This window comes from Camelus bactrianus, chromosome 19 (genome assembly GCF_048773025.1).
Source record: "Camelus bactrianus isolate YW-2024 breed Bactrian camel chromosome 19, ASM4877302v1, whole genome shotgun sequence".
In the NCBI taxonomy this organism is placed as follows: Eukaryota; Metazoa; Chordata; class Mammalia; order Artiodactyla; family Camelidae; genus Camelus; species Camelus bactrianus.
In genome coordinates this window covers 46,249,649-46,273,183 of record NC_133557.1, presented here as the reverse complement: position 1 = coordinate 46,273,183, position 23,535 = coordinate 46,249,649, and the positions used below count along the sequence as shown (strand labels likewise).

The 23,535-nt window shown below is 45.0% G+C and overlaps 1 protein-coding gene across 3 annotated transcripts in view; it reads left to right on the top strand.

The window, feature by feature from the left end:
• Positions 1-23,535, top strand: part of LOC141574106 (trafficking protein particle complex subunit 9-like) — a 59,837-nt gene that overhangs the window by 6,158 nt on the left and 30,144 nt on the right. For 2 of the 3 annotated variants that reach the window (XR_012500783.1, XM_074347866.1), the window contains exons 2-4: positions 3,921-4,149; positions 4,660-4,798; positions 8,857-9,429. Coding sequence is in view for 2 of the 3 variants with exons in the window: in XM_074347866.1 (XP_074203967.1) it covers positions 8,867-9,429 (563 nt within the window). In the remaining variant the exon portion in view is untranslated. Of the gene's footprint in view, positions 1-3,920; positions 4,150-4,659; positions 4,799-8,856; positions 9,430-19,704; positions 20,408-23,535 lie in introns of those variants that run through there. The other variant, XM_074347867.1, reaches the window with a different exon arrangement.

Below are 23,535 nucleotides of genomic sequence, written 5' to 3'. Positions count from 1 at the left end.
AAAAATAACATAGTGAGCGGTAGTGTAAGGGATTAAAGTTCTAGGCTGGGGTGTGGAGAGGATTCTGACATTTACACCTAAAAAACAACCAGGTGCAGTGGGAAGGTGTTTTAAGGAAGACCTACCTGGCAGGGCTGTTAATAGGACTGTTTGGTGTGAGGAGATCATTGGAGTAGAGGAATCAATTAAATCTCTACCAGAAAAATAAGGAGTAAAATATAACAGGGCTTCAGTGTTAGTGGATGCAGGAATGGAAATGGGCAGAGAGATATAAACATTACTTTGAAATTAGCTACAGGTTTGATGATTGCATGTTGGGGAGAGTTAGCCGATGTGTGGACTGAATGTTTGCATCCCCTCAAAATCCATATGTCAAAACCCCATCTCCCAGGGTGATGGTATTGGGAGGCGGGGCCTTTGGGAAGTGATTAGTAGGATAAAATGAGATCATGAGAGTAGAGCCCTCATGAATGGGATTAGTGCCCTTATAAAGGGCCCCAGATTGCTTGCTTCTCTCTGGCCCATGAAGATAGTGGGAAGACAGCCATCTTCGAGACATGAAGGCTATCATCTCCCAGATGCATTGACCTCAGCCTCCAAAACTTAAGGAACATGCTGGTTGTTTAAGCCACCCGGCCCATGGTAATTTGTTACAGCGTCCCAGACTGACGAAGACAGTGGAGAATGCCTCTGAGTTTGACACTGATTGCCTGGAGAATGCTGAAACCCAGGGAAGTAGGCAGCACAGACGATTACTCATTTAATCCTGGCAACACGGTACGAGATAGAGTCTACATATTCCTCGCTATTTAAAAGGGAAGGAAAAAGAGGCACAAATAACAACAACAAAAACAACAACAACAACAATAACAATAATTTTTCCAAGATTCACACAGAACCCCCTGGAGGCAGAGTGAGAATTTATACTCAGGCAGGCTGGCCCCAGAGCTCCTGCTCATAACTAGTAAATCAGATCACCTTGCTTATGTGGATCAATTTTTTTCAAGTGTGATATGAGGGTACTGTGTCCAGTAACTTATAATTTCAAAATAACTCACTGTAAGGGAAACATTAGTCACAGGCATTGCAAACCACAGAAAGCTACACATACAAAAATAACTCGTTAGGGCAAGATAACCAATAATGTTTTTAAATATTATACTTGCTGTACCTTTGCAATAAAATGTGTATTTATAATTCTGTCTGCCTACAGAATAACTTCATAATCCTGAATGTGGCTGGTGGCTCCCATGGTGGACAGCACGGGCCTAGACAATTTAAGTGACTTGTCCAGCCTCGCCCAGGAAGCTAGTGGTGGGATCAGAGCTATAGGTTGGGACTTTTCCTTCCTATCCAACAAGTCCCTCATGGAGGCTTAGAAGCTTCTCCTTTGGTGCCCAGCTGTCTATCCGTACTTATGACATCTTGTCAGGTGTCCCAGCCTGCTCCTGAACATAAGCCAGTAACAACATCTGCTCTTTTCTGGCCAGGTAATACATTCTAGCAACTTCCATTGACTTCTTGGCATCAGTTCTTACCTGGAAGGGTAGTGGCTAGAGATGCAGATGTGTCCACATAACAGGGTTTTCATAAACATAGCAGGAGTTGTCAAGAGAAGAAAACGTCAGGAAGACGAGTGGAAGCAGGTCATTTAATATACCAAATGGGTACTTTCAATGTATGTTTGTGTTTCCAAGTCCAGACTTGTTCTGCTCGTGCATTACAGGCCAATAAATCGGGAGACCAGGTTTTGGGGCAAGAAATAGCGACTTTAATTTGGAAACCCAGCTGAGAAGATGGAAGTCTAATGTCCTGGAAAACCATTCCCCAAAGTCCGAATTCAGGCTCTTTTTATATTAAAAAGGGGAAGCAGGAATGCTTGGTTGTTGCAAACTTGGTTTATGAATTCTTTGTTGTTAGAGTCTTTTGTTCTTGCAGCTCTTCGTCTGGGTCAGATCCGTGTAAACCTCCAAAAAACAAATGTTATTTTCTATTCTGTAACATGTTATCTTTATATGAATGGAAAAGTGTTAATATCCTTTAAAGTCAGAGCCTTGAGAATAGGGTCTCCTGTATATTTCAGGCTCTAGGCAACATTGTTTTACAAAAGGTGCAGAACCAACAAGACTAAACCTAGGAAACAGGGCACAGGGTTAAACTCAAAAGAACAGATCTAACATGGAGTCAGATTTGTTCTTTCCTATTTCAGTAGTGCCATGGAGAAGGCAGTTTGGGCAGCTTTTTGTAGGGTCCTGGAGGCTTTCTCTCTCAGCCTCTGGGCGCCTCTATTGCAAACCCTTCATAGCTGTCTGGCCTGCTGGAAAACCACTCCGACTGTTTTGCCCGTAAGATGCGTTCTGTTTATAACTCATCTCTACTCCTTGGAAAACAACTCAAGAAAAACCAACTCAGTTGGTTTTCCACCAGCGTTGGGCAGGGGTGAGGGATAGCATGTAATTATTTTATAAAATAAAAATTAAAATTAAAATTAAAATAATAATAAAAATAATAAAAGAAGTATTAAAACAGCACTGGGCACATAGAAGAGAGTCAATAAATATTTCCTGGCTTAAATTAAAAGTGATGGCTCAGTGATTCTATGGCTGCTCTATTTGCTGAGCTTGTTACTCCTTTGCTCCATTACAATTTTTTTAACTGAAAAAGAAATACATGCATATGGTTAAAAAAATTCAATCAGAGCACAAAAATACACAAGTGAAAGAAGTTTTCCCTCACCCTCTGTTCTTTCAGCCCTCCCTGGAGATGTCACTGTTTATTATCCTTTGGGTGCTTTTCCAGATAGGCTATGCACATTCCCACCTATGTATGTAAATTCCTTTAAACTTTTACTTATTTTTAACTTAAAGGGGTTTAAATCCTCAAGTGCCTTCTGCCTGGGTAATAGAAAAGAAGAAATCTGACTCCATACTAGATCTTTTCCTTTGAATTTAACCCTGTGCTCTGTCTCCTAGGCTTCATCTTGCTTGTGAAACAGTGTTGCCTAGAGCCTGAAATGTACAGGAGAGCCTATTCTGAAGGCTCTGACCTTTAAGGATATTTAACACTTTTCCATTCATATAAAGATAATAAGTTGCAGAAAAGAAAATAACGTTTGTTTTGCTGGAGGTTTACAGAGATTTGACTCAGGCAGATAGCTGCAAGAACAAAGGATTCTAACAAAAAAGAATTCCTACACCAAGAAGTTTGCTACAACCAAGCACGTAGGAAAGGAGCCTGAATTCTGACTTGGGGAGATGGTTTTCCAGGACATTTGTTTGCCATCAAGGTCTACAGAAACTTGCTATTCCATGCCCCAACACCTGGTCTCTGAAATTATTGGCCTGTCCTGCACTGAGGAGAATGAATTTGGACTCGGTAACACTCTTATCTACCTAGCAAGCTGGGCACTGGATCTGAGGACAGCTCTCCCACACCCAGGTACCTACTGTGAGCCCTTGATGGTTCCACTAGGGTGGGGTGTGGTTTACTCAGGAGGGATGGGGACTATGCACTAACACTCAGGCAGTCTGCTCTGTCTGGGGCTCTGATTTTGTACCTCCCGCTCCCCACCAGCCCAACACCTGGGACAGTGGAGCTAAGACAGAGATCGTGCCTGCCTGTTTCCCAGCGTGTAAAAGGGGAATATGTACTCTTCCCAAGGTAGTTCTGAGCGGCAACACCCGCGGGTGCTTGGTTCCCAGAGCAACAGGAAACACAGCTCCGCGTGGGGGCAACGGGTGTGATCCCGTAGGGGTTCTGCAGAGGCCTCAGCTGGAGGGCTGGACCAGGGAGGGAAAATTTGAGCTGCGGGCCTTGAAGTGTTAAAGAAGGGTACAGAGGTAGGACTGACTTCTGTTTCAGGATGCCCCCAGAGGTAAACCTTTTTCTCTCCATCTCTGCTACTCCCCTCCCCTCTCCAGATCCCTCCCTTCTCTCTGCACTTCCTGTCCATCTGTCTCCCTCCACTTTCCCCCTCCTCCTCTCCTCCTCCCATCTTCTCCCTCCCTCACTTCCGCAGCTTCTCTCACAGAAACCAGAGGCTCGCTGGCCCTCCTGCGCATGCACAGTCAGTGCCAGGTGGACCGCGGGTTGGAAGCTCCAGCTTCGAGCCGGGGATCGGCCCCAAAGTCTTCTCAGCTCTGTCGCCCGGTAAGCCTTCAGCTCCTGCCCCAGGGCCGGGGCCTCCGGCTGTGGAAGTGCAAGGTGGGGGGCTCACGGGAAAGGTTCAGGCGGCTGCGGGAGGGCGGTCCACGTGTCACAGCCCGCGAGGGTACGAGTCAGCGTGTGTTCAGCTATATTGCTCGGGCCAGGCCGCTCTGCCCCGCGACACCTGCCCGGAGCCCCTGCCACACCTGTCCAGGGCCAGGTGTGCACCTGCCGCCTCTCGACCCAGCCGGTCTCCCCTCAGTCTGCGGCTGGCGTCCCCTTCCCCTCTCCCGCCCGCGAGTCCTCTCCTCCCGGGCTTCCTCTCCTCAGCCGCCTGCCCGTCCCCGTCCCTGGGCGGGCTGTGTCCCGGGACGGCGGGGTCTGCGGACCCGGACGGGGCAGCTGGGGCTGGGGCTGGCCTCCGAGCGGGGCTGCAGCCCGCGTCCCCAATCCCCCGCTTTCCCTGCCCCGTCACCCCTGGGCTGCCCTCCTCTCCCTTTCCCGCTCCCTCAGGACCAGCTCAGTGACGTGGGCGCTGATCCCCGGGCTGAGAGCCTCTGGCCGTAAAGCCCAGCTTGTCCTGGTGAAGTCTGCAAAAGGGAGCGTCAGTGCTGAGGGAGCTTCCGTCACCTCCCTCAGTGTTTCTGCCTAGGTAAGTTCCTTGAACACTTTCAGGTGTCATGATGGCGGTGCTTGATGATGTCACGTGTTTTTATAGTGAGAGGGATTACAGTGTTGAAAGCAGGACTTGGTTCAGTTAAAAATGAGCTGAAGGCATGAGTATGTGACATCCTCCAGGCTTCCCTCTCCCAGGGTGAAACGTGTGACCATCGATTTTAGAAAGATAGTTACAGTCCCTAACTAGCCCAGCCCAGCTTGTGTGTGTTAAAAGGGACAGCACCACCAGAGGCGTTGGAGACCTAGGGACATTGCAGTCCTAAAGAGCTCCTGGCACAGTTTGGTTTGTTTTGGTTTTTTCTTTTTCTTAAATTGTGCGGCAGACTAGTTGTATAGAGGGGAAAATAATTGTCAAGAAATTATTTTTCATATAACAGCTTTATTGTGATATTGTTCACACACTGTGAAGTCCATCCATTTAAATGGTACAATTCAGCAGCTTTTAGCATATTCACAGTGCTGCAACCATTATTATTCCAGAACGTTTTGGTCACTTCAGAAAGAACAGTGGAAATCAATGACCTATTCACCCTTACCCAGTGGTGGTTCTAAAGAAGTTTCTTGGCTGTTCCTGACCATAAATTAACTTGCTACATTCCATGAAATAACTGGTAGGAATTCTAATCAGAATTGCATTGAGTCTGTCTATCAAAACAGGAAGAATTAATGTATTTATGGCATAAACTTCTTCTAACCATGAATATATCTGAGACCCTATTTTTTCATCTGTCCAGAGCCTGGCCCATGGGAAGTCCTCACTAATTTTTGGGCTTGTGAATGATGAGATTCTATACATTGTTAGTTGCAAATGTAGACTTTCACATAAGAGAAAAGTAACCTCAGTGAAGCCAAGTGACTCTCTGATGGTCAGAAAGGGTGACAGTCAGTGCTGGAGTGATACAGTGGACTTGCTGCTTGCAGCCACAATTCTCCACCACCTACAGCTACGGGAATTACAGTGTTCTTTTATTTTTTTAAAGACTTGCTTTTATTTTTCTAATTATTTTTTATTGAAGTGTAGTTAACTTACAATGTTAGTTTCAGGTGTACAGCAGAGATTCAGTTATAAACATATGCATATGTATATACATACGTTTTAGATTGTTTTTAGTACAACTCATTACAAGAACTTGAATATAGTTCCCTGTGCTATATAGCAGATCCTTGTCATTGATTTTATATTTATTAATGTGTATCTGTTAATCCCCCTTTTCCTGCCTGCTAACCACAGTTTGTTTCTATGCCCATGAGTCCATTTCTAGCAGCACCATTTTTCCTAGTTAATATATGCTGCTTGGCTGCTTTCAGTTTCAGCAATTCCATCTTATCTGTGGGCGTTTTTCTTCTGGTGGACCTGTATGTGGTTTGCACACGTGGTAATAGAGATCTGTATTTCGGAGAACTCCAGGCCTTGTGTAGTCCCTGGTAGAGAGCACCCACTGAGCTGATGCTTGAACTGGGAAAAAAGCATAGTAAATGTTGGTATTTCCACTATGGTTGAGACTTCCAGGTTTCTATAACCTCTCTAGCCAACCTTAATGTTGGCTGCACCCATACTGGGTAATTTGGTGGAACTCCATGGTATGGTGATGTAGAGACAGGGCTTTGTATGCTTCTTCTCTTTCCTTTTTCTAACACTCATTCTCCTGGGCCTCCCAGATCCTCCCACAGCAGTGCCCAGGGCTGGCTTGGTGCTGCACTCAGGCAATATTTGTTAATAAGGCCCTTTCCTCATCTCTTCTGAGCCTCCGTTTCCTTCTCTGCACGATGAGACCGTAGACTAGATAAGTCCTTTTCAGTTTCTTTTAAAGCCATGCTTCCTTTGAGAAGCAGAAAATGCAAATCTCTCCTCCCATTCCAACCCTTTAGATTTTGATATGTCCTCTAAGGAGTGACATAGCTCTTTGTGGAAAACTGATGTGATTGTGATTCCAGGTGGCACAGAAAAGACTCTTCAGAGATTTATTGCAGGGAGATGGCAGGAGAGGGGCAGTATGTCACACTTTCTAGTGTGAGCAATGGAGCAGGGGTTTGGGTTTAAATACGGTGTCTGATGTGGCCTCTCTCTAATCTTGCACAATGTGATAAACCTCTCTCCCTCAGTTTCTTCATGTATGAAGTAGGGGTGATAGTATTTTATGGTTTTTTGAGAAACATTATACACATAATCCATTGTGTCTCGGTAGAAACAAGAGCTGCTAGGGAGTCAGTGATTTCTTTAAAAAAAAAAAAAATCTTGTCCATAGCACTCTGTGTGTATTTTGAAGTTCCTGGAGGGTGAGTGTTGAAACTAAAGTCCATCATGGGACAAGTGGCCCATGGTCCTCTGTGCCCCAGATTGCCCCCTCCTCCCCAGTCCTCTTCCTCTCAGTCCAGGATGAAGTTCCCTAGTAGATTTATACAGAGTTCTTGTGGAAATGGCTTTTCATTTTATTGTTTCACCAAGAAGGGCTGCCATCATGATCTCTGTGGTCAGGTTTTGCTGACCTGAAGGCTATGCATTTGGGGGTTTCTATTTAATAAAAGGAAAAAAATTACAAATACAAACTTAGACCTAGGGTGGTGACAGGGGCTCTTGGAAGTGGGGGCCATTAGCTTTGTTAGCTTCAGGTGCAGTGGCCTCTGGCCACGAGGACCCATCCTCATGCTCTGAAGTTGGAGGGACCAGTGGGTTCAGTGGGAAATTTAACTGAGTGTATCTCATGGTCTAGGGATTGTCCTGTTTGTGCTGTGTGTTCCTTATTTGAGAGTGTGAGCTCATTTAACCTCAATAGCCTCTTTAAAAATTAGACTTTTAATTTTGTGATGTAACTTAGATTCCCATGTAGTTGTAAGAGATAATATGGAGAGGGCCTATGGACAATTTGCCCAATTTTCCTTAACGGTTCAATCTTGCAAAATTCGGGTACAATTCATTACTGACTCACTAACCCTTTGAGGTTTGTGTTATTGCCCTCATTTCTATTCATGATTAAACTGGGGATTAGAGAATCACACAGGCCTGCCCAGGTCACCCACATGGTTATTGTAGAGTCGGGTGAACGTGGGCTTGGGATTTCCAGGCAGTACCATTATGATGGTCTGTGGCAGGGAGCAGCATTCACTTTGCTTGTTTATTCATTCATTCAACAAACATTTATTGAATAACCTCTGTGTGTCAGATGCTTTAATAGGGTTATCAGATTCTTCAGCAGTACTGAAAATCAGGTAATGTTTTCTGTTTTTTAATCTGAGAAAATTAGCTCTGAGAGGTTATAACCCCCCGAAAGGTAATATAGCTGATAAAGGAGGGGTAGTAAATTTGTACAGTCCCCCCTTTTTATGCAGGTTGTAACCTAGGCATTTAACATTTGCAAACTTCTGTAATCCAGATAATTTCTTGTAAGGCAAGGATTTCTTTTTTTAATTGAAGTATAGTCAAGTTTACAATGTTGTGTCAATTGCAAGCTGTTTTTTGAATTTTGAATTAAAAATATTTTTTGAGGAGGGTAATTAGGTTTTTTTATTTGTTTCATTTTTTAAAATGAGGTACTAGGGATTAAACACAGGACCTCATACTTGATAAGCATGTGCTCTACCACTGAACTGTACCCTCCTCCCCAAGGCAAGTTTTCTTATCCATTATTCTGCAGCTTAGGAGTTCAAATAAATTGGAGTTGAAATCCAGGTGTTTTGATCCCACTGTGGTTCTTTTCTTTATATTCTGCTTAAAGGGGTGTGGAAAGCAGTTCCTTTGTTCATTTCTTTATTCAGCAGCTTTGAGCACTGTCTTTGCATCAGGGTTTGGCTAGGTGCTTGGAACAGAAAACAAGAAATGACCCTGCTCTGCAGGGGCAGGAAACCTAGACCAAAAGCTGGGTAATGTGATCCGACCTACAGTAGCCATGTGCAGACACTGAGGACAAACTGTACCCCCGTCTTTGCTTGGGCTTCCCTTGCCTTCTGGCTGGTACACACCAGGTCATGGCAACTCAGAGGGGCCCACAGCCCACAGCAGAGTAAGTATATCGATCTCCTCTCCCCTCTTGGCAGGGGCTGCAACATGAGCATCCCTGACTACGTGCAGTGCGCTGAGAACGATCAGATTCTCCCCGTGGTGGTCCAAGCCATTGGGATCATCTCAGAGGAGAATTTCTTTTGCATCTATAAGCGAATCTCCTTGGTGAGCCAGATCAGTCCCTGCGGCTCCCATTGGGCACTCTGTATCCACTACAGGCACCACTATGCACCCGAGAATGGGTGGGGAATCTTCCAGACCCACAGCAAGGTAGTGGGCATTGTCACCATTGCTGATTGCCTCTCGGCCAAGGCCTTCGAGAAGCTCCACGTGCAGAGGAGCTGTATGGCACCACGCTTAATGACTCTCAGCTCTTTGTCTTTGTGCTGCATGGGGAGGTACCCAAGCAGAAGCGCACCGACGTTGCCTTCAATCTACGAGGACTACAGGCTGGTGGAGAAGAGTATCGAGGACTTCACTGTGTCACTCTTCATCATGCTCAAGTCCAAGTGGCTGGATAGGGCCCCCAACAAGTCTGGGGATAAGATCCCCCTCCTCTGCACCTTGTTTGAGAAGGAGGACTTCATGGGATTGGACACAGACAGCAGGTAAGTCTACCTGTAGGCCCGGCCGCCCTCGCTGTGTGCCAGATTGCTTCCCTATATCCAGGAAGGGATCATCAAGGAAGAGGGCTGTTTTGTAGCCAAGAGTGGATGGAGGTGCAGCCCGCTGGTTTACAGACATTTAAAAGTGAATCCGCCTTTGTTTCAGAGAGATCCTTTTAGGGACATTGTGGACACTTACTCCAGCTTTTCAGCCAGGAACCCTGGTGGGACCCCTGGAGTTGCTGTCCAATAGAGTAGCCACAGCCTCTGATGCTAGGAGCTCTGGGGAGGAGGCTGGTCTGAGCTGACATGTGCTGTAGGTCAAATGTACATCAGATGCTGAGACATCTAATAAAAGGAATGTAATCTACCTTGTTACTTTCTATATTGAATACATGTCAAATTGATAGTATTTTACGTACAGTAGAATAAGTAAGATCTGTTCTTAAAATCACTTTCTAGTATTTGTTTTTTGTTTGTTTCTTTGTTTACTTTTTAAATGTGGCAACTGGGAAACTTTCTTTACATGGATCTCATTTCATTTCTGTTGGGCAGCCTGTCCTTGGACAGTCTCATCCCTTTGCTTAGATAAGAGATGCTGAATCCGATGCAGAACGAGACTCTGGTTGAGCTGGGGGTGGAGCCGGTGTCTCCTGACTCCTAGGCCCAGCACCTGCACGGCTCAGGCCCTCTCTTCATGCCCAACAGCCACCATGCCAGGTTAGGTCATCAGAAACACCGCCAGGGATTTCCGAATGAACTCCTTAAGCAGGAAAAGGCGTGTTACGGAGTATGGGACAGAGCAGGGAAAGGTTCATCCTCACTTTGTCCCTGTGATTAGGTCAAAGGCCTCACTTTGCCTCGAAATTGCAGACGAGCTCTTCTGGGCTGCCTACCCCCCCCACTTTCTGCTCTGTTTCCCCGTGTGTCCATTGTGCCGTCCCTCGGGCAGAAGAGGTTGAGATGCCTTTGCCAAGAGGTGGTCCCCCTTTGCTGGGGAGAGTGAGGGAAGTTGTGTACCCCCGGCCAACGGCCTCGGGCATTCAGTCTGGAGAGCGCTCATGGCGGTCTCATAGGTGACGGTCGGAGAACCTAGCACGTGCAGCCGGGTCCACTGTGGAGGCGGTGCTCTGTGATTCTTGAACTTACCCAAGATCAGATCCTAATTTCTCGTTGTTGGTCAGTTGGAGAAGAAGGTGCCAGAGAATTGAAAAAAAGAATGTCCAGACCAGCCCTGTGAGTGAGAGGCACAGGGGACCCGAGTCCCACCTGCGTGTGGTGCCTGGCGAACTCTGCATGAATTTTCAATTCCTCCCCGGGCATGCCTCTATGGCTTAAGGAAGGGGCAAGGCATGTCATGGCAATGATCTGTACTTGTCCTCACAGGGCCCTGCGATCTACATGTCCGCACTCCCCTTCTGCTCCTTGGAGATGAGGTGGCAGGTTTAGGAGCCTGGGCACTGCTGAAGGCACAGCTGCCAGCACCGGGCTTCTCCCAGACTGGCTCCTTTCACCTCACCTGTCACCCCCTGCTGAGCCCCCAGGCGTTAGTCCGGGTAGGTGCATCGGTGCAACGTAAGCAGGGACAAACTTCTCCCCCTGGACAGACTGCTGCATGAGCAGTGGAAGCCTGGAGCCATGCCCCAGCCCCGTGGCCAGTGCTTCCTCTTTTGTCATAGGAGGAACTGGTGACATTTTTGCTCAGCAACTGCTTGGCTCTGAGTCTGTAGACACACCAGAGAATGCCAGCTTGTTTTTGCCTTTTCAAGTCTGTCCTTGGGATTTGGCAGAGTAGTTGGATGTGTGCTTAGCCCATAGCAGTTGAAACTGTCACCATTGTTTACCCAGAAAATCGTGTACCAGGCATGGTTCTCGGCATCAAAATACAGCAGCGCATTAAACCTCCCTCCTGGTGGGTCTGTCTGTTTTGGTACAAAAAGCACCCAGCCAGCATCTGAACGTCAGTGAGATAACGCGGCCAGTGAGCTCGGGTCAAGCACGTTCTTCTCCAGTCACTTTTACTCCATTGTTCCTTTTACTATTATACAGTCATTAATTTATAAAACAATGCTTTGGTGCAGGAGCAGAGCCTAATCCTCTCCTGCTACTCTTGGTGGGAGTGAGTAAAACTGTCCAGCCTGAAATGTGACCACAATTTGTAGCTCAAAAGCTGTCTAGACGCATGTAGGTGGAGTTTTGGTTTGGGGCTCTGACCACGTTGGTGTCCCCCGGCAGCACTGCTCCACACAGGCCCCTGCCTTCCCTGGAGCAGGAGGTGATTATGGGTCTCACTGTCCCTGCGTCCCTGGCCTCACACACTCATGTAAATTCTTGTACAGGCTGTCAAATTCATTTTTGTTCTTGTGTGTTTCTAATTTTCGCTTGTTCCTCTTTTCCTTTTTCTTTTTTCCTTTTTCTCTTGTATTGCCCTTTGAGTATGTTGTTGCGTCTGAAAACGTGGGCTGTGCACACCCTGCATTGGAAATAGCTGGATCGCCCTCCGTGCTGTCTCCATCGCTTTAAAAAGCAAAAACTTAACAGCTGCCTTGATCCATGTATTATCCTAGACATTTTACTTTTCTAGTTTTTTGGAATATTTGCTTTGTTAGCACATCACCCACTGGTGTTTGATACCTGTTAAAATCCTTGCTTTGAGGAACCTGTTTGGTCCTCCTCATATTTGGTGACAAATGCGCCCTTATTAAATTTGTTTGTTTTGAAGAAGTGAGATGGGAATTGATTTAGGCGGCTGCTGAAGGATTCTTTTCATGGAGTATTTAAACTTGTAAAGTCAAAGTCTGCAGCACCTTGCTCGATATCTGCTTTTACAAAAAAGTACTTAGCACGCGGTTCCTGGCTGTCACTGTGTGACGTGCGTGATAGCCCTTCCTGCCCGGCAGTCACTGGTGAGGAAGTGGCAGGCTCAGGGTTGAGCAGCTGCAGGGTACGCTGTTGGAGGAAACAGTCACTTTTTTTTTTTGCATTCAAATTCCCCTATGCCATTTACTTTACTTTGCATTCATAAAGGGGCAGTATCGGGTCCAAAATCCATGCCACTCTTTTGTTCCCTGTACGAGGCTGGTTTTTCTGAGTATCAGGACAACATAGCCTTCTCCAAGGAGGCTGGCTCACCTGGATCTGTTGGACACAGGGACTGCTAAAGGGGTCCGTATGTTCCACTCTGCTTCATCCAGTGGGCATTCAGAGTCGGGTCTGTGGTTTGCCTCAACAGCCGTGCAGGCCTCCCTGCACTGGCCTTTACTTTTAACCCACGTTGGCAGTAAATGGCTGACTCCGTGTCTGTTGCAGCTGACTTCCACCACTGACGGCCGTGTCGTTACTTTTCGGTAGTGAGATCCCAATACCCTAGTCAGCCGTGAAGGAAGATGCTTTGGCCGACCAAACCTTGCATTCTCACCCCTACCATGGTTCATCTCAACCGGGGGAAGTGTTTGGCCACCACCATCATGCTGACCATGAGGCTTTGTTTCTCCTTTCATGCTCTGGTCCAAATGTCGACACTGCGTTTTTCACTGACTTGGTCTCGCTTGAGACAGGCCAGAATTTATGAAAGAGTCCACCACATTCTGGGTGGGGAACAGAACAGAAGTAAGTGTCGCAAATAGAAGGAGTCTAGGCTGTCCGGGTTGGCAAATGCAGGCTGGGATCTGTGATGGCTGGGCTGTGCCCTGGACACAGGCCTTTCCCATGGCTCCGGAGAGCCCAGGGGTCGGAGTGAGAACAGCCTTGCCTGGGTTCCTCCATTCTCTTCTGCTCACTGGCAGGTGTGTCTTCTAATTAGGAGCTCCCCCAGACCTCGGGTCCTTCAAAGCTCAGACCATGGAAGAACCTTGAGTAGAGTTAAAAAGAAACTCTAAAGAATATTGACAGTAACTGAGGAGGAGGCAGTTTTTCTGGCCTCCTAAGGGTAAGTCATGTATACGGGGATACACAAAAGAATCGGGCAGTCTCTTGCGGGGTCTTGATCCTTACCAGAGGCAACAGTGCAAGTTTAAAGGGGGAGAAGGGCAGCGGAGGGAAACTAGCCAGGCCTCGTGTCAGGTACCAGTCAGCTGCCCTAATTGCGTGTTCCATTCACATCCATCCCTTCCATGTGGGCGGTGGCAGCCCCCTTTTGCGGATTGGCAAGACTTCTCAGAGGGGTTAAGGTATTGGTACATTTAGCGGCTAGTAAATGCTGTAGCAGGATTCAAGCTGGGCCTTGTCAGACTTAAAGTGCATGTTTTATCTACTAATTCCGGTACCTCCCTGTTGTACCTGGAATGATGAAGTGAGTCAGTTTTGGAGCCTTTCAGAAAAAGTGCGATTTAAGTGCCTCAGGACTGTTTCACAAAGCTCAGTGTTCTTTGATTGTTCGGAAGCAATGCAGTGCTTTACGCCCCACAGATGTAAGGCCTTACTCCTTTGACGATGACGTGGTTGCAAATGACATACAGGGGCAAAACCAGACTTAGCAGCTTCTGAAGGGAAACTCTCCAGTTCTTCCTTGATCCGCTGTCTTCTGCGGGATGTAACTCTGCTGCAGCGTAAGCCTGAGTTTTCCATATGGATTGAGGGTTTGATAACCAATGTTAACATAAAATGATCAGATGGAGAAAATCGACGTTGGCAATTTATTTTTGGGTTTCATTAGACAAGATGCACTATCAGTTAATGGCCCATATAACGTATGAAATTGAGTACAGAACATTGCATTTCTTACTTTCTACTTAGAACTGTGTTCCATTGTAAGGTTGTCTGCTTTGAAAATTCAGCTCAGCCACTAGGGCGCCTGTCAGTGTGTTGGTGTGATTGCATTTACACAGTGCATGTAATCTGGGCTTCCTCAACCCCAAACACTCCAGTGCAGAATCATGGGCTGTAGCAATCAGTTAGTTATACAAATACTTCTGAAACTATATGATTCCAAGGAAAAAAAAAAAAAAAAAAAGGAGAAAGAGAGATTGCCTTTATCAAAGTTCCTTTGGAATTAAACTGCAAACTGTTGTTGAGCAGTTCTGGCTTGCTTTATATATGAATATATACATTTCTTTGCATGTAACTTGGTTTTTGGACTAGAACACCAAGCTCTTGTTTTCCATGAGCCACAAAAATCGTAGCCAAATGACACACGTATGAAACATTTTATTCTTTTTTTCTGAGAAAGGATCCTTAAATTTGGAACTTGGGCTCTGATTTTGCTTTTAGCTCTTCCCTACCCTCTTGTCATCTCACTCCTATTTCCCACGTGGCCTCCAAGATGTCATGGTCTCAAAGGAGTGGGTGGACAAACACCATTTGGTCGCCATGCAGTGCTGCTCTAGAGGAAGCCCAGACAAGAACTAAAGGACATTATCAGAGAGGACCTCCTGGAAGAAATAGGCTCTACATTCAGTTCTGAGGACAGAGTAAGAGTCAGCAAGGAGAAGGAGTCAAGAAGGTGGCTCAGGTGGCAGGTGAAGCCCGGGCAGAGACATGGAGGCTTGTGGGGTGGGGACCCGGGGAAAGTGCCCTCTGTGGTCCAGGGTGAATGGTGCCCCTACTGGGGAGGACACTGGAGAGGACCTGGGAGGAGGGCTTTGGAGGAGCTTGGGTTTTACTAAAACTGACCCAGGAGGCAGTGAAGGGTGTCAGCAGGAAGTGACTCTCAGGAAAGGTACTTCTGGTTTTGCTTCTGATATTCTACAGAAAGAAGGGCAGGGATGGGCGAGAGCAGGTAAGTCTCTCCCTTTGAGACCCACCCCGTCGTTCATTTATTCATAACATGCGCACTTCTGAGTGTTTAGGGGAGAGTGGACCCACATTAATAAGCAAAATTTATTAGCTTCTTGGGAGCTTAGCAGTGTCAGAAGTTGACTTAGCCTAGAATGTTCTAGGAAAAGAGGAACAAAGTGCGGAGGTTGGAGGGAGGGAAGGCTTCCTTGAGAAACAGTCGATATGAGCCTGGAGGCAAGTGGGAAGTAGGAGCAAAACAGGGGTCCCCTGAGGTCACTGGGGACCACGGTACTGAGGTGAGGCTTGGTGAGCAGGGTCAGGGTCAGGGGTGGGGCTAGAACTCTACCAGGGAGCCTCTGAAGCGTTTGAAGTGGGGTTGATGTAATCAAATTTGTGCTTTGGGAAGGCTGCCCTGGCTATGTGTGTGTGTGTGTGTGTGTGTGTGTGTGTGTGTGTAGCGGGGAAGAGGGGGAGGGTGCCACCAACTGGGGGGGCATTAGAAGACCATTCACAGGCTGGGAGGCGACCAGTGGGAGAGGGACGTCGGGGATGCTTGGGGACGGCAGGGGCAGTGTGGATGCCGGATTTCCTTTTGGGGAGGGCTTGTTAGCTGGGCCGCCCTAGCGGCACCTTGTGGCTGGAAGAAAACAGATGGAGGTAGCCAGGTGGATTTTCCTCTTCTCTCCTTCCCTGCCTTGTGTGATGATCTTAGCTCAGCCAACATTTGGAACAGAAGATGTAAGTTCTAGGGTAGCCCAGTACTTTGTTGCGCTCGTTCGAGTGAGATCTGATAGGACATAAGATTGTGTTCAGATCTGCATGTTCACTTAGCTAGAAACGTCCCGTCTTTTGGATTTCCATAGGGGTTTTTATTCTTGATAAAGGTTGCTTTCTTGGTGAGAGGAAATTTAATACAGCTGTTGTTTTTCTCAAAAAGAAATCATATCTTTTAAGAAATTTAATATTCAAAAGAATCGGAATATTTAAAAATGATAAAGTAAGGTTTTGGTGTAGTTTCTTTCGTTTCTGAGTTAATGTGGACTTATAGCCTTTGCATTACTTAATAGCAAATCCTTGTTAGTATTTAAAGAGCAGTTAGTGAGCGCCACAGGCCCCACCTCTCAAAGCATCGTTAAAGTTTGCTCTGAAATAGTGAAGTCATACAGTTCTTGTTTGCAGAAGCCAAACAGTTGGTTTATAATATGCAGCATAGCTCCCTTTATAAAATAAAAATAGGATCAACATTAAGATAGTGGAAGATAATTGATTTTTTTTTAAAGCTGAAACAAAAACTCTCTTGTTCTAATGTTGCAACTGGAAATTTTGAAAAGAAAAATCCTACTGTAATATCATCTACGTGGAATACATATATTCCTTTCACGTTTGAAAAGTAACTGCACAGTGGTTTTTGAAGTCAGGAGCATTCCACATCAGATACTGGCAGTGATGGTTGCTGGTTTTCAATGGAAGAGCCCAAATTTGCCTTCTTAGCTTTTTTTTTTTTTTTTTTTTGTAGTGAGCGGGTTGAGTAGTTCTTTGCCATCATGATTTTGGGGCAATTTGGGGGCAGATCTCATGCACCACCAGTGAGATATTTCCATGCATTTTAATTTCTTGACATCAACAGGGCACATGTGGGGTTTATACCTGCAGGCTGGGATGCTGAAGTACTCCCTGATCCATCACCGTTATGTCCTGGAGCTGCTCCGGTCAGTGAATGATTTTCTGTGGCTTGGATGTAAGGTGGTCTGATGCAGATGATCAGATGTATAGTTAAAGTGCTATTACTTGAAATAAGAGAAACCAAGAAACATGGCTCTAAAAATACAGGATGAGGGATGAGAATTGTCTGAGCTGCTTGCAGTGGAGAGTCTTCTCAGGTGACTCCCTCACCGTGATTCCTGCCAATATCCGCCCCAGCCCTGCACGGTAATCCTGCTGAAGCAAGCATGCACTTTGCTCAGAAACGCAGTGAATTTCCTTGTGCCTCCATTGGTTGGCTTTTTTTTAATGCACATCTTGCCCTTTGTTTAAATGCCAACCCTGTTAGTCACCATTTTCACTCATTCTTCTGGACCTCGTCCATACATAGCTGCTGAATGGATGAACAGAATGTAGTATCTCCATATAATGCAACATTATTCAGATGTAAGAGTGAAAAAAAAGAAAAAATAAAAATAAAAGGGAAGATGAAAAAGGCCTCCTGCTCTGGGAAGTCCACCCTGTCTGCTCAACCCGACCTTTTACCATTGAAACCCAATCCCTTATATTCCAATATACACTTTTTGACAGTACTTACCACCTTCTAATAAACTTTAACGTTTTCAAAAAAAAAAAAAAAAAAAAGAGGGAGATGCTGATACCACTTCAACATCTACGAGCCTTGATAACAGCATGTTAAGTGAAAGGAACCAGACACAAACGGCCACATTTTGATTTCAGTGATCTGAAATGCCCAGAATAGGCACATGCAGAGGCAGAGAGCAGGTGATGGTTGCAAAGGGCTGGGTGGAGGGGGGTTAGGGAGTGACTGCTAGTGACAGGGGTGCTCTTCTGGGGTGAAGAAGTGTTCTGGAAATAGATGGTGGTGAGGGATGCACAGCCGTGAGTGTGCAGAAGACTGCTGAGCGCTGTCTCTGGGAGTGCCTGTTGGGGCCACTTTATTTTGGCCTCACCCTGCAATGTGAAGAGTCATCTTCTGCTGTGGCCTTTCTACTCCTGTGAGTGGTGAGGCTCAGAGACTTTGCAGAGTCATTTTTCTTTTTTCCCCCTTGCTAAGTGTAGGCAAAAAAGGTTTAAGCCTGAGAAAGTGCTCCATCTGCAGAAATGTCTTTTAGTTTTGCATGGTGTAAAAATCTTGAGAGCTTTTTAATCGTTGAGGACAGTCTGGGGGTGGAAATAGCCCGTGAAGCCTGGGTGAGACTGGGAAGAGCCGCGCTTCCCTCCCAGACACGGGTGGGGATTTCACCCCCGTTCAGGCAGTGAAGGGCCCAGACCCGTGAGTGGAGTTGACACTCGTGAATATTTACGTATATCCGCTGCTTCATGTTGGATATTAATTTCAAGCTGAGTCAGTTTGTGGCGGCAGCCTCATCCTACATCAGGAATTTATAGTATCTGCTCTTTGAGGCGAAGACCAGACAGACTTGATTATTTAACTGTCTCTCTTGAATTGATATCTCAGATTCCTTTGTCAAAAGCAAAACAGCAGAAATACAGACGTCCTTTAATGCCGATGTGACCTGGAACGGGTTTAGTCTCAGTGCCTCAGTGGCCTTATCTGCGGGTGGAGAACATGATAACAATGCTTCCCTCAGAGGGGCTGGGGAGGGGGGAGTGAGAAGCCCAAATGTAGGACTTACACGTGATGCTCATGAATGACCGAATTTAGTGCTCTCAGCCTGGTGAGGCCTCAGGGACAGAGATGTCAGAACAGAGCAGTCCTAGCCGGAACTCGATCCGTGTTGGCAGCTGTTACGATCACTATCACCACTGTGGGTTATCAGGTAGTTTTAAGACTTGGTAATATGAATTCTTGAATAATATTAAAAGACTAGACATCTCAGACCCAGTTTACATAGTTCTCAAGAATTCCTCTGAGAAATGGATTTTTTTTCCCCATCTTAAATCTGAGTTGAGTCTCTAAAAAAATTCTGTATTCCGCCATCATTTTGCTTTAATTCTCCATTTCTTAAAAAAAAATTTTTTTAAATGAAGTTACTGGGGACTGAACTGAGGGCATCATGCATGCTAAGCACATACTTTCCCTAATGAAGTGTAATCTCCCCCCTGTTTTTTTTTAAACTTTACTTTCTTAATATTCAGAGGTGAGAGACCTCTAATTCTTTTTCTGGAGACTTGTCCATGAACCTGTAAATCTATAATTACTGGACAAAACTTGGTTTATTAAAAAAATCAATAGAATATTCTGCAATCCATCCAAAAGGAAATGCTCATTGACTTAAAATGTTTCTCCTTTATGGTGATTTCTACTTTTTGGTCTAGCTTAATTTATTAACAGCCATCCTCATCATCATAAAGACCAAACTCGCTGTGAGTGGACACTTACCTAAGGCTAAAGTGCTTTCCTCATATTTTACTTCATAGCAGGTGTTTGAGGGTAGGTATCAGTGTCTCCTTTTTTGCAGCTGAGTGATTGAGAGATGGGCCAACTTGTCCCAAATCACACACAGCTGGTGGTGTGTAGCTCGGTGCTGGAATCCAGGCTGCACAGGATGCAATCTGAATTGCTCCTCTAATCAGCCTCCCATTGAGTGGTTTCCCGAACTCCTCTGAGTCCATAAATGGCCGATTTTAGTGATCTCAGCCTGATGAGGCCTTGAAAGGAGAGACACCAGTGAGAATGTGAGACAGATTGGCATAAATTAAAATTGTACATTTTCAGAAATGTTTATTCTCAGGTAATGACTTAAAAAGGTATCTTTTTTTTATTTTAGTGCTTTGTAAGCACTAAAAACAAAACATTTAAAATAATTATTGTGCAAAAGAGAAGTGGGCTTTGAAAATCCAACCGGTGCTAACGATGTTATTGTTTTTCTCTAGGGGCGCTTATTGACTGAAAAATTTACAAAGACTGAATTGGTTTTATGTAGTCTTAGTATGGAAGAAAAGATTGTCAGTGAGTATTGTAAGTAAAATCCTTACTCTTTTCTTTCCTGATGATGAATATGTTAGTTGTTTTCATGGCTTAAGTACATTTCATTATTTGTGAAATTTGAGTAATATTGTTTACCTTGTCTGACTGTGAGAGTTAGACGCCTTGTATACAAAGCACCGTAGAGGTGCTTAATAAAAATGTGCTGTCACAATGACTGATACTTTAGAAGTATCAACTCTGAATACTAAAAAGTGTAGCTTATTTCTGATGCATATTCAGTATGTATATATATGATATATATGAATATGGCTTAAAATAACAAGGATTCAGTTTTTTTTTCCTTAGTGCAGTATGAAGTTTTAATGAAATCTGTATCATTCTTGTGAGACAGGGAATACTTAAATTGCCTTAAGCAGACGACCTTGAAGATTATTTACACAGAATGTGTAGTGTTAAATCTCAGAATTCATGTTGTCGTGTAAACATCCACTCAGACTTTTAAATTCGTGGGATTCTGACCAGAACCATTAAGTTTAGAAAAATCCGCATTGATCATTTTCAGGGAATAAGCTTCTCTCATTTGTGATTAAAGAAACTTTTGATATTTTTTCTGCACTCTTAACAGGTTTTAAAATATCAACATTTTGATTTGACATGTCACATTTTTAATAGAGAGAATAAATCTCAGGCTGTTTTAATATGTAAATAAATGCTTTTGTATTTCAACAAACTTGTATGATTTCCTGGCTGTTTGAGAAGTATTTTGCAAGATACTTTGATTACCTGCTGTTGGAAAAATACAGACGTGACTTTTATGAATATAGGCCTAGTACAGATCTGTTGGTTTTTGCTACAGAGCAAGACATGAGGCCTCGGAGAGCTTTGCTGTGGATTGCCAGGAGGACATATCCAAGGTCTCAGTCTCCCCTCCTGTAAAATGAAGTGGCTGGACTGCATTCTTTCCTCTTCTAAGATGAGTTTCCATGAGCCTGTGTCTTTTGTTTATATTCAGGAGTATTAGCAATATCAGATTAAATACTGAATACCCCTCCCTTCCCTCAAAGCAAAGTGCAGTATGTGGTACACAAGCTTTTAGTTACCTGATTCTCCTTTCTGATCCTACAGGCAATTTTTGTGTTGCATGTTTCCCGGGAACCTGGAAGGTATTTTTAGCCGTAGGTGGCGCTGTTGCACCTTCTTAGAGTCTTAATATTCCTGTTTATAAAAGAAGGCTTAAAAAACATGATTTTATTTTGATTTCTTTGCTTAATGCTTCAGAATAGCACAATGTCCATTGTGTCTGTCTACCTGGAAAAATTATTCTGCTTATATCTTAGTTTTATTCTGTCATCTCGCTGTGAACATTTCAGACTTGCTGTGCAAACAATGGCAAAATCGGACTTTTCTTCCAGTGTTAGAAATCAGTGGGCCGGGATTTTATAAAAGAGCAAGAAGTGGCCTCTGGAGCAACTTAAAGCTAAAAAGTGTGTTGAGTTCACTGAGAATTGACCCTGCCAATGTGTGTTAATTGGTGGGAGATGATTTGGTACATATACAAAGGGGTGTAGTTTTTTGACTTGGGTTTGTGTGTACTTGCTGCCACTGAACCACGTGAGCCTGAGTCAGTTCATTCTGAGTTTTTCCCTCGTCTGTGAGATGGGGACACTCATATCTGCTTTGTAGAATTGTGAGAATTAGAAGTTATGTGAAGTGTTTACCACAGTGGGTATGTCAAGAGGGCTCATAAAATTTAGCTGCTGTTTTGTGTGAAGCCTTCATTTGATGGTCTTTGGCAATTACTAAGAACAGGAAAATAAGAAAAGCTGGTTTTATGATGAAAGATATTTGAGGAGGTTCCATAGTTCCTATACCCATAATTTAGCATCAGCAGAGTCAGAACTGTTACACAGTCGCCCTGAACCTATGTTAAGCCACAGAATTTTTTGTTACTTCATATATGTCGGGGCCTAAGGGGATCCAATGCTTATACACATGTCTCCAGCAGCCAACTGAGAGATGACACAAAAGACTAGGCAGGAGATAAATGTCTTCTTTGTTACTGATGAAGCCACGTTCTCCATGAACTTCAGGGCTGTGGGTAAATGAGTGATGTGATACTGTGTACCAGAAGTAGAGACTTACCCTGTCCCAGGTATCTCTGTGCCACAGCGAGCCTTCCCTTGAATGGATCTGCCCCATAATGCAAAGGGCTGTCCTGCCATGGAGCTGAGCATCCCAGGTGCTTCCCAAGGGTAGGCAACACTGCAGGGAAAGGAAGGGTTTCACATGCCCTGCTTGTCTCCCTGGAATCACACCTCACTCTGTTAGTGTGAGGAGGGATAGCCGCTGGCCAGGGGTCAGGGGTGTGAAGGGAGAAGCACTCTCCATGGCCCAGAGGAGTTGGGAGGAGGCATCCCCTCCCTCAGTTTAAACAGGTGGTGGGATGGAACAGAAGGGTGCACCCCAAGAGTTTATAAAAGGAGAAATAAGGATTTCCTTTGGGACATAGTCTAGCCAGGAAACACAGGAGATGATTAGAAAGGAGACTTGTAAACCACTGTAATATTAAGTTGACATTTGTTGAGCACCAAAAATGTGCTACATTCTTTTCTGAGCGTTTTACAGAAATGTATCCTTCAATCTTCTCAACAAGCGAGTAAGAAAAGTTTGATTTTTATCCCAGCTTTACAGTGTGGAAATTGAGGCACACAGAGGGTAAGTTGGCCAAGGTCACAGAAATAGTAAGTGGCAGATCTGGTATTTAAACCCTGGCTGTCTGGCTTTGAGGCTCCGAAAATGGGCTTTGGGTGTTTAGATGTATCTGCATCCCTGGATTTCTGTACATCTGTGCATCAGTTAGCCCAGAAAGGACAGAGAAAGGAGAGTCACACAGGTGCTCACAGTCGTGTCTCGGCCACTGTCCACAAAGAGTGCACCGTGATTAGCGTTAATTGTTTTCCAGGCAGTAGATCTGTTTGTATAACAGAAATTCAGTCCATTGAATTAATCTAGAAATCCTTACTGCTTCTGTCCACACTTGCCATGTGACTGGCTGCCCTTGATTGGGCCATGGAGGAGAACATGTACTCATGGTTGAACTCTGATATTGCAGTCTGGTTCATAGTTTCACGTCTTCTGTTACATTAATAAGTTAAGTTTCTGGTTTTCTTGCATCAGTGTCTCATGAGTTTGGTTAATTTGAAACCAGTCCATGGGAGCCCAGGGATAATGACGGTATAATTTCTTAGCACGTTGTCGCACTTCTAGCCATGCAGACCTGACTGGAGGATGTTCGCCTTCCTCACTGATTTCTCCCAACTGCAGGGTCCTCTCCCATCCCCGGATGTGACGCTGGGAGCTCTCTGAGTAGGCCAGTCAGAGGCCAAGTCCACCAATCAGAAAATGATGAAGTACCTGGAAGTGGGTTTAATAGAAGTAGAGGGCTTTCAGGTAGTCCGATGGGCTGTTCTAGTAATTTAGTGAAAAGCTGTCCACTGTCTGTGGTTGAGCTGCTTCTTTGCTGTTGAAAAGTCTGGATTAGATGAAGGGATTTTAAAAAGCAGAAAGGAATGATTTCAGGTGGTACATCCACACCGGGGAGAAGTGATGGATGACCGCCTGTGTGAGGCATAGACAGAGTCTTACAAACTTAATAAAACAGCATTAAAAGCTCTGCCATCTGAGTGCACTTCATAAGGGGTCCAGATCATCACTGGTCGTGCTGAGAGAGCAAGTAACTGATGATGGCAGAAAGGACATGGAGGCATCAAAAACTT